The 11654-nt window shown below is 34.5% G+C and overlaps 1 protein-coding gene across 1 annotated transcript; it reads right to left on the bottom strand.

Annotated features, from left to right (window-relative positions):
- Positions 1-7766: 7766 nt before the first annotated feature.
- Positions 7767-8577, bottom strand: LOC131611414 (uncharacterized). Its single transcript, XM_058883444.1, has one exon. The coding sequence runs from the start codon at positions 8383-8385 to the stop codon at positions 8017-8019; it is 369 nt and encodes a 122-aa protein (XP_058739427.1). The 5' UTR covers positions 8386-8577; the 3' UTR covers positions 7767-8016.
- Between the last annotated feature and the right edge of the window lie 3077 nt (positions 8578-11654).

The following is an 11654-nucleotide window of genomic DNA, read 5'->3' as shown; positions in this document are numbered from 1 at the left end:
AACCAAATCATATTTATTATAGTTTGGAAGACTAGCGGTTGTTTACCGGAAATCACCGTAAACAATATGTAAGAATAAGATTTGTTCATGCAATAAGTCTCTATGTTTTGATGATAACAATGCATATATTTTGTATGTAACAATTTAGTCTCTAATATTTTTCTTGATTGTGCAAATATTGTGTTTAAGGAGATTCTGGATTGCTGTCCGAGAGGAATCATCAGAAACAAGCAAGGCAACTCAGAAATACTATTTGCAGCTAAATTTGAAGAAACGTCAAGAGTTCTGAAGAATACTGAATGTTCATCAGAAGAAGAGTTACTGTGTGTTTCTCAACAAAAGGATTCAAAGTCAGAATCATTGCTCCAAATTCATAAATCAGCATACAAGATTGAGCTTTCAAGCCAAAATCAGAAGTTGAGATTTGTTCATCAGAAAAGTTGTTGCTTCCAATTCTGAAGACAAAGTCAAAGATTCTGAATAAAAGATATGATACATCAAAGGTCAAGCCAAGAATACAAAGATCAGACTCAAGGATGTACTGAAGATCCAAGGGCAAGATCCAAGAATCAGAAGCGCTCTCATACATGGAAGAACATGTATTTAGATTGGGTGTTGCCAATGCATCTGGAAAACAGTGTTCCAATTCTTCGAGGATTCTGAAACAAAATATGGACAAGCTACATCATCACAAGAAAACTCCAAATCAGATGTCAAGGATTGTTTTTCAGAAAAGTTGTTGCTATCAGTTTTGATAAACGAGACTATGACTCTCATGGGATAATGATTCTACTCTTCACTCAAAGTAGTTTCTGAGCTACACATCAAAATCATTATCAGGAAGACGAAGACAAGTTTATCTCCTCCAAGCTTACTACTTGAAAAGCATAAGTACCTCATTTGAGGATAAGATCAAAGAACTTAATCAATAAAAAATAGTACAACAGTACATCACATATTCCACTATAATCCAGTACGCGTACTATTTCTCAGAAGTTGTCTCCCATCAACCTACAACGTATAAAGGAAAGAAATATCCACAGCAGAGCTTGATTATATCCATTGAGAACTAGCCGTTGGAAATCAAAAGACCTTCTTAACCTTCAATGTCTCTTTTGAGAACTATATAAGAAGATCAAATCATCCAACAAAGGTTGACGACATTGGCAATGCCTATGTTGTTCATATCACATCTATTGATTCAAATGAATATGATGTAACTTTTGATGTCGTTGGTATCACTATTTATAATATTACCATAAATGTCAAGGTTTATGTTCATAGTGCTATAACGACATTTATCCATTCTGAATCTCTCTAATATTTTATTTATATATCCTTTCTGAGACAATCCCAATAATCCTTGTGATTTATTACGAAATATCTCTATTCCTATCACATATGATGCCTCACCCATATCCTTCATTTCAAATTTATTGGAGAGAAACTTCTTTACATCATGTAACAAAGCAAAATCATTGGCAGCAAGTAAAATATCATCAACATATAAAACTAAAATTATGAATTTGCTCCCACTGACCTTCATATAGATACACCGATCTACGGTGTTCTCTACAAAACCGTATGAAAAAATAGTATTGTTAAATTTAAGATACCATTGTCTGGAAGCTTTCTTTAGTCCATATATTGACTTCTTTAATTTACACACTAAATCTTCTTTTCCTGTAGTAACAAAACCTTCAGGTTGAGCCATATACACTTCTTCCTCTAGGTCACCATTTAGAAAGGCGGTCTTCACATCCATTTGGTGAAGCTCTAAGTCGTAATGAGCCACCAAAGCCAAAACAATTCTCAAAGAGTCCTTCTTTGAAACAGGAGAAAAGGTTTCTTTGTAATCAACACCATCTTTTTGAGTGAAACCTTTGGAAACAAGTCTACCTTTATATCTTTCAATATTGCCTTTCGAGCCTCATTTGGTTTTAAAGACCCATTTACAACCAACCCATTTTGAACCTTTAGGCAACTCAACTAGATCCCATACATTATTGTCTCCCATTGATTTTAACTCTTCTTTCATAGCATTGAGCCAATTTTCAGAAGTGTCACTTTCCATGGCTTGTTTAAATGAGACTGGATCTTCATCAATGCTCAAGTCACATTCATGTTCAAGTGAATAAATAACATAATCATTTGAAATAGCTGGTCTTATTTGCCTTTCAGAACTTCTTACTGCTATTTGTTGTGTTTCTTCAATCACTTGTTCTTTCTCATTAGTGAGTTGTACATTGTCAACCTGTTCATAAACTATATCTTCATTTTGTGGGTTTTGAATATTAATTTGTCGTCTATGTGTGTTGTATGAAAGTACCACAACCACGGGGATAACAACCTGAAAAGATTCTTTAGGTGAAGAGGGTTATCCACGAGTCTCCATAATATCTACTTTACGTGATTTCTCACTCCCACTGAACTGGCCATTTTCAATAAATCGAGCATTACCAGACTCAATTATTCTCGTACTACGATCAGGACAATAAAATCTATACCCTTTTGATTTTTCAGGATACCTAATGAAAAAACCACTAACGGTTCTTGCATCAATCTTCTTTTCATGTGGATTATACACCCTTACTTCAGCTTGGCATCCCCAAATATGAAGATGCCTTAAACTAGGTTTCCTTCCTGTCCATAGTTCATAAGGAGTCTTAGGAACTGCCTTGCTAGGAATCCTATTAATCAAATACGCAGCGGTCCTTAATGTGTAGGTCCACAATGATAACGATACATTACTATAATTTAACATTGACCTAACCATATTCATGAGAGTACGATTGCGCCTCTCAGCCACACCATTTTGTTGTGGTGTGCCAGGCATAATATATTGGGCACATATTCCCCGAATTTCGAGGAACTTTGCAAATGGGCCTGGACATTGTCCTTTCTCATTATATTTTCCATAATACTCACCACCTCTATCAGACCTCACTATCTTCACTTTTCTTTCTAATTGCTTTTCCACCTCATCAATGAATACTTTTAGCATGTCCACTGATTGAGATTTTTCATACAATAAATACAAGTAACAATAACGTGAGAAGTCGTCAATAAAAGTGATAAAACACTTTTCTCCTCCCCAAGAAGGGACATCAAAGGGACCACAAATATCAGTGTGTATCAATTCAAGAAGTTCACTTCTTCTTGTAGACGAATTCTTAGATATTTGTTTGGAATGTTTTCCTTTAATGGAATCCAAACATATATTCCAGTCACCAAAATCTAATTGAGGTAATATTTCACCTTTCATTAACCTTGTTACTCTTTCTTTAGATATGTGACCTAATCTTTGATGCCACAAATAAGCAGAAGTCTCATTATTTGTACTTCGCTTACTACCAACAACATGTTCAATATTAAACAGAGATTCTTTAAAATTATGATCAAGATTAAAACGATATAAACAAAATACCAGAACCATAATTGTATGAATCTTTAAACAATGTAAATACACCATTTCCAATCCTAAAATTAAAATTCAATCCATCTAACTTTGCAACAGAAACTAAATTCCTAGCACATCCAGGTACATAAAGATAACTTTTCAGATCTATATGATATCCAATATCTAAGACCAATCTATATGTTCCTATTCCCTCTATTCGTGCCTTCATTTTGTTTGCCATATAAAGAAACTTTTCACTTCCTTTTATGGTTTGGTTCGAAAGGAATCCCTGCATAATATATGACACATGAGTAGTCGCACCCGAATCAAGTCACCAAGTATTATTTGGTACTTCAATAAGATTTCATTCGAAATTTATGGAAACATAAAACATACCTTTCTTTTCGAACCACATCTTTCTCTTAGGACAATCCTTCTTGAATTGTTCGTTCTCCTTACAGAAATAGCACTTATTTTCCTTTTGGACTCCGCCCTCATTAACCTTTAAAGGAGCTTTGCCCTTTTTCTTGTCCTTCTTGTCGGGCTTGACCTTACTGCAAATGGCTCCATCGTGAGTCGTCACAAGAAAACTCCAAATCAGATGTCAAGGATTGTTTTTCAGAAAAGTTGTTGCTATCAGTTTTGATAAACGAGACTATGACTCTCATGGGATAATGATTCTACTCTTCACTCAAAGTAGTTTCTGAGCTACACATCAAAATCATTATCAGGAAGACGAAGACAAGTTTATCTCCTCCAAGCTTACTACTTGAAAAGCATAAGTACCTCATTTGAGGATAAGATCAAAGAACTTAATCAATAAAAAATAGTACAACAGTACATCACATATTCCACTATAATCCAGTATGCGTACTATTTCTCAGAAGCTGTCTCCCATCAACCTACAACGTATCAAGCTACAAGACAAAGGAAAGTAATATCCACAACAAAGCTTGATTATATCCGTTGAGAACTAGCCGTTGGAAATCCAAAGACCTTCTTAACCTTCAACGTCTCTTTTGAGAACTATATAAGAAGATCAAATCATCCAACAAAGGTTAACGACATTGGCAACGCCTATGTTGTTCATATCACATCTATTGATTCAAATGAATATGATGTAGCTTTTGATGTCATTGGTATTACTACTTATAATATTACCATAAATGTCAAGGTTTATGTTCATACTGCTATAACAGTTGTTGTTGTTGTTGTTGTTGCTGTTGTTAATTGTGATTTGGTTTGAAAGGGAACTCAACCAACACAGATTAACATGAACAAACTGATGAAGAAAATGACTATGCTTACAAGCTGATATCAGAAGCATATGTCAAAGAAGAGAAGCTGAAGCACATGCAAATTCAACATGCAACTAGGCCAATTAGTTGATGCTAATGCCTAAGTTGATATGTAGAAGCTGATCAGAAGATGAAGAAGATGATTCTACAAGATGCTACTCAACTTCAACCATATACATCTTGATAGAAATCAGAAGAAGCAAGGAGTTGTTGCTTGAAACTTGCTCAACAAAGAAGATGGGGAAGAAGACCGCTACAAGATGCTACCCAACTTTCTATCATACACATCTTTGTAGACCAATGTAACGAACACTAGAGTTTTGCTCGTATAGTGTTTTAGGTCTAGGATTCTTCATGTAAATTGTTTTAACATAAGAGTTGTTGCTCGGATCTATGTTAAAAAATATGTTCTTAATTTAGTGTTTACATCCATCTTGTGTAGAAGCATTATATTTTAAGCAATTCCTAATCAAAGGTTATTTGATTGTACCTTGAGAGACTGGGTGAAGGTCAGAAGCTCGAGAAGACAGTGGCTGCAATCATTATGGGAAATCCTCTTAGAAGACCTAGTGAAGGTCAGAAGTCTAAAAGGGTCAATGAATGTTATATCTGTAGATCATATCACCGAACATGTCATTGTTGGTTAGTCACAAGCGGTTGCTTGTGCAGGTGTTAGTCACAGGGGTTGCCTGTGTAAGTGTGTTAGTCACAAGAAGTTGCTTGTGTAGATGTCAATGAATGTTATACCTGTTAACTCAAATCACTGAACATGTCGTTGGATGTTAGCCACCGGATATTGCCCATGCATTGTAGTTAGTCACAAGGGTGTCTGTGCAAGGATGTTAGTCACTGACTGTTGCCCGTGCAATTGTAATTAGTTTGGTTATAGTGGATTAAGACCTTGAGTTCAAGGCGAAATCATCTCGGAAGGGTGGATTGGATAAGCTTGAGAATTTCTCAAGTGAAACAGGATATATCTGGTGTTATTTACTTCTGTATATTGTCTTCAAGATTATCAGAAGCTCTAAGAAGACTTTGGTTTCAAATAAGGTTGAATACTTTTGAGAAACGCTAAACTTCTAATAAGTAAGAGCTTAATGCTTCTGATAAACAACAATCAATTAAGCTCCCGTGCAAGAGTTTTAAGAAAGGGAAATTATTGAAAACCCAATTCAAACCCCCTCTTCCTTGTGTTTTTCTCTACCTTCAATATATGTATTCTTATAGTCGAACGACATGTATGTATGCTTCTAGTCAAAAATGGACTTGTCAAATGGTAGAAAAAACAGGTTTCATGGTGGCTTGGTCGACTCCACCTACTAGGGGTACTATGAGCCTTCAACCTTCAAAAAAAGGACTTAGAAAAAAATTATGTTGTTTCTGATTGTTTGGAGCTTGGTTGATCGAAGCCTTCAAGTGGATAAGGACAAACAGTTTTTTCCAGGACACGTGGAGATGTATCGGGTGAAGGCATGCATGAGTTGGAGACGTGACATTTGTAGATTAATTGACTATTATTGACGGTTATTATTAGGATCTCTATATAAGCAGATTTCTTTTTTAGTTTTAGGGGTCTGGAAGTTTTATATTCCTTATATAAACTCAAAGTATCCAAGTTATAGAGAGAAAATAGTGTTACTTTAACAATGTATGTTTGCGTTACATAAATTTCAAGTATTTTACTTTTATTTCAAAGTTTACATTCTTTATGCTTTCCTTTATCTTTGAATCTTCCTTTGACCTTCATTTTTCACTTTTTTAGAATTCAATTTACATTAACTTAACACACAAAAATCCAAAAAAACTTTGGCACGTTGTCCTAGGATCACTAGTCAGTTTTGCAAATAACCTTTAAGAAAGAGACTAGATATTGTTTACAAAAATCAATGGTAAGCAGTCCCATCGAAGACTTTACGTCCATGGATTCTATGGCTGAGTAAGAGTACGCATCACATGACGCTTGTGACGTAGAGGAGAAACAAAGGCTTAGGAGAAACTGTTATGGGTCGCCCACATGGCCCAAGGAAACGGCCCAATAATGAAGCAACATAACATTAAGTGATGAATAGGAAATGCCCCGCACATTTGCCTTGATAACCATCTAGATCCATGTGATGGCAAACCACAAGCCACGCCTCACCACACGTTTTTTGTTGTCAACCTCTTCTTCTATTTATAAAAGAAATCACGTCATTTCTCAAGTATTCAAATTATTTCTCATACATAACTATTTTTCACTCTCATACTGACTTGGACATTGGAGTGCTAACCTTGCAGATCATCTCCCTCTCCACTACATTTAAAGCTCAAAACCGTCACACTAAACTCTTCATTCTTACTTACCGATCAACTTTAGTTCCACTACGAAACATCATTTATTAATATTGCAAGTGTCACATTCACCTCTATTGGTCCATTAATTTCATAATAATGAAATGTACTCCACATAATTCTTACAACATTCTTCGTCTTAAGCTCAATCTTACGAAACCTTATTTTCCCATCAAAGTCAATTATAGTTGAACGGTAAACAACCTTAACTACTTCTCTATTCTCACCATCGTGTAAGATATTTTCGAGTTTGAATTTCATTAGTGGTATTCTCAATAACCCAAAATTCAAATGGAGGGCTATACAAATGTAAGATAAAAATATTAATAACTTCTTATAAATAATTCTCTAATATTACAAGAAGCATGTTTATACAAATTTCAAATCATTGTCGACCATAAAAAAATGTGTATTTTATTTTTACGGATTCATGGAGCATTTTTTTTAAAATGTGTGCAAAGTAAATTATGAGGAATCAGGGTAACTTTGACGGTGCCTAATAAATTGGTCATCCATCTGTGGTCACCCAACTTATGGTGTTGTTGTAACTGCGCCCCAAATTGATTAGTTTCACCTTTTAGCCTTACATGGATTGGTTTGTCTAGTCATTCAATTTCTCATCATTTGGTATCCCTACATACTTCTTGAGAAACTCAAAGGTTCCATCCAGTATACAATCCCTTATTACTCCTATTTCAAAATTTCTTAAAATCATCAAATAAAATTATTACTACCAATTTCAAGAAAAATAAGAAAATTTTCTATTTATTATGAACTTCCTTTCCTTATGCAATTAGATCTAGAACAAGTTGAAAACTGCAAGTAATTTTGCTACACCAAATACAACATTTTTGCACAATTAAGAACCTATTTTTGCTTTAGCAAACAAGGCTTTATGATAACATAAGAAGACAATTCAATAACACCAAAGTGTTGTTAAAGAGAATGAAAAAAATAAAAACATACCAAAAATAAACAAGAGATCAATTAAGCAATTTTTGAAAGAGATAGCTCTTTTCCAAGGTAGTTGAGTGAAGAAGGATTAACTTGCATGAACAAGTAGTTTCCAGCAAAAAGATCACCAAAATGAACATGTCCATCTTTAAATCTTTTCATAACTTTAGCACATGAAACTCTCATGGAAGAAACCACTTTTGCTTTCTTCCTCCAAAGTCTTCTCAAGCTTGGTATTTTCACCTTGAATCTCCTCCTCAAAGGAATCTTTCTAAACCTAATAAAATTCCTTGGTCTCTGAATGGTGGTGGTGGTTCTCTCCCTTTCATCATCTGACCCAACTTCATGTCTTAGCTTTTGGTAACCAAGTTTGTTAACAGACATCATTTGAATGGAAGACATGGTTTTCAACTATTTGAAGAAAATAAGAAAGAAATTTTTTTACATAAGAGAAAATCAAAGAAAAGAAACCTAACTTGTCTCTCTTAATGAGTTTTGTGAGATTTGTAATGTGATCTTGTTAAGTTTGATGGATTGGAATGGAGAGGTGAGTATGAAGAAGTTGTTGAGTGTAATAAATGCAAGATGAGGAGGTTGTTGAGTAATGAGTGTTAAATATTTTTACATTTTCTTAAATTGAAGAGTTTTATTTATTTCACTTTTCAGTTATGTACCTATCTAGTTAGGAAGGTTCGTTATGTCTTAATGAGCAAGTCTATTTTATTTCTTTATTTGTGGCACTAGAAATACTTACTTCATTGTTTTTTATTCAAGATAATGCAAACATTTTGTCAAAAAAGATTGTACATAAATGAGAAAGATGACTTTACTAAAACACCTCTTTTCTTACTAAAATACATTTCTTTTTGGTTGTTAGGTAAAATGTCTGATTAAATGTATAGTTAGCTGAGAAATAGTTTAACACAAGTCAGAAATTAAAATATGGAGGATATATTGAGACTGATGGCATATTTATTAATTTACAAAAATGTTCTGAAATTGTTTCAACGACAAAATTGTACAGAATTAAATACAAAATTTTGGAAGTGATAAGAACGTAGTTAGGTGGGAAGGTATTATTAATGTTAGAGGATTAATATCAATGAAATTGGTCGACATTTTGTACCTCGGTTAGAAAAAGTAGTAAAATAATTTCGAGTGAAAATTTAATTTAATTTTTAAAATATTAAACATAATTTTTAATATTCTTAAATCACTTTTCTCTATTCTTCTCCCGTAGATATGTGGTTTTGTATTTGTTTTTTTAAGTAATCACCCTCTTTATATTGAGTGGTATTAGTTAGGGGTGGCAGGGACATGTTCGCCCCGTTTAGACCTATCCTGTAAAAATTCGTAAAAAACTTGGAGAGTTTGTAACCACAAGGTTAGTGAATTATTGAGTAATTGAGTGTGGAGAAGGAGAGAGTGAGAGATAATAATTGAGGGTGAAAATATTTGTATTAATTCATTCACAAGATACCATAAAGGTATTAATTCATTTACATGATGAGGTACAGTTATCAAACAACATAAAAACTAAAAACTCCAAGGTGTAACCGGTTGACATATTATGTCAACCGGTTGCACTTTGCTATTGACTTCAGTTTTAAACTAAAAAGCTCTAGGTGCAATCGATTGACATATTATGTCAACTGATTGCACTTTGCTATTGTAAGTTTTGTTTGACAATTTACATGGAGTGTAATCGGTTACACTTATATGTCAATCGGTCAAATGCGCATGAATTACTCTTTTCTCTTAACACCCCACCTTAATTCATGTACTCCAAGTCTTTCATGCCCATGTGCTTCTTCAATCTCTTGAACACTTCAATTGCGACTTCTTTGGCCAGCAAATCGACCACTTGGTCTTCACTTCTACAATACCCCAATTTCAACCTTCCTTCACTAAAAAGTTCTCTCAAGTAGTGAAACTTCATATCAACATTCTTGCTTCTCCTATGTTCAATGGGGTTCTTAGCAAGGTTTATAGCGGAAACATTATCAACCATGAACGTTACAACATCACCTTTTTTCGCATCCCAACTTTTTCAACAGATTTATCAACCACACGGCTTGGCTCGCACACAACGAATCGACAATGTACTCGACCTCACAAGAAGAGAGTGTAACTATTTGATCCTTCTTCGTGAATGATAGAAAAACACTTAGAAAGGGGGGGTTTGAATAAGTGTAGTATCTAAACTTGTAAAATAAAAACAACTTGCACAATTATTTTTATCCTGGTTCGTTGTTAACTAAACTACTCCAGTTCACCCTTATCAGGTGATTTACCTCAACTGAGGATTTAATCCACTAATCACACGAGATTACAATGGTTTTCCACTTAGACACTGCTAAGTCTTCTAGAGTCTTCTAATCACAACCTGATAACTCTAGGAACAATCTGCTTAGATACCCTCTAAGACTTTTCTAGAGTATTCTGATCTAACTGATCACTCTAGTCCTTTACAACTTAATGTAAACAAATTCTAAGAGTATTACAATGCTTCTTAAAAACGATAATCACAACTGTGATATTTCTCTTACAGTTTAAAGCTTACTCTCACTATATTATTACAACAGCAATAAGTGAGGTTGAAGATGAAGTTGGAGAGCTTTCAAAATGAACAGCGTTTCAGCAAAGTTTTTGTTAAGAGTTGTATGCAGTTTCGTTAACCTTTGCTTCTCTTCAGAACTTCATTTTATAGGCGCATGAGAAGATGACCGTTGGGAGCATTTAATGCTTTGCGTATTCCGTACAGCATTGCATTTAATGTTTCACACTTTTGTCAACTACCTCGAGCCTTGCTTTTGCTGTGACTACTGACGTTGCCGTTAATAGCTTCTGACGTTCCTTTTGTCAGTCAGCGTAGCCTGCCATCTTGTACTTGATTCTGATTGATCTTTTGTAGATACAACGTTTGAATATCATCAGAGTACAAACAACTTGGTGCATAAGCATCTTCTGATCTTCTGACCTTGAAGTGCTTCTGAGCGGGATACCATTACTTCAGTGCTTCTGCTTCTGAACTCCAGTCCTTCTGATGCTTCCATAGACCATGTTCTGATTCTGCTTGACCATCTTCTGATGTCTTGCTAGACCATGTTCTGATGTTGCATGTTGAACCTTCAGAGTCAAAGCTTCTGAGCGCTGATTTGTGCATACTCTTTATATATTTCCTGAAAAGGAAATTGCATTGGATTAGAGTACCACATTATCTTAAGCAAAATTCATATACATTGTTATCATCAAAACTAAGATAATTTGATCAGAACAATTCTTGTTCTAACAATCTCCCCCTTTTTGATGATGACAAAAACATATATAAATGATATGAATTTGCAATCAGAATAACAGACGGCAAAAGACAATTACACATTTATAGCAATAGCATATAAACATAATGTGTGAATGTGTCTCCCCCTGAGATTAACAATCTTCCCCTGAGATAAATAATCTCCCCCTGAAATAAATACTAGAAGAAATTTTGCATAAAGAACTTCCCTGAGTATCTTCTATTTCAGTTGAGACGATCACACATGCTTAGATCTTCAGAATATTCACAGCTTCTGCTTCTTGCTTCCAGAGGACAGCTTCAGAGCTTGAATTTCTTCTTGAATCATTTCATGCTAGATTGTATCAGAACATTGTTGAATGTACCAGAGCAT

The sequence above is a fragment of the Vicia villosa genome, linkage group LG6 (genome assembly GCF_029867415.1).
Source record: "Vicia villosa cultivar HV-30 ecotype Madison, WI linkage group LG6, Vvil1.0, whole genome shotgun sequence".
In the NCBI taxonomy this organism is placed as follows: domain Eukaryota; kingdom Viridiplantae; phylum Streptophyta; class Magnoliopsida; order Fabales; family Fabaceae; genus Vicia; species Vicia villosa.
This window is presented reverse-complemented; position numbering and strand designations above follow the sequence as displayed.

What these genes read in the sequence shown, in the direction of transcription:
- LOC131611414 (XM_058883444.1), bottom strand. Translation starts at nt 8,385, where the DNA reads ATGTCTTCCATTCAAATGATGTCTGTTAACAAACTTGGTTACCAAAAG.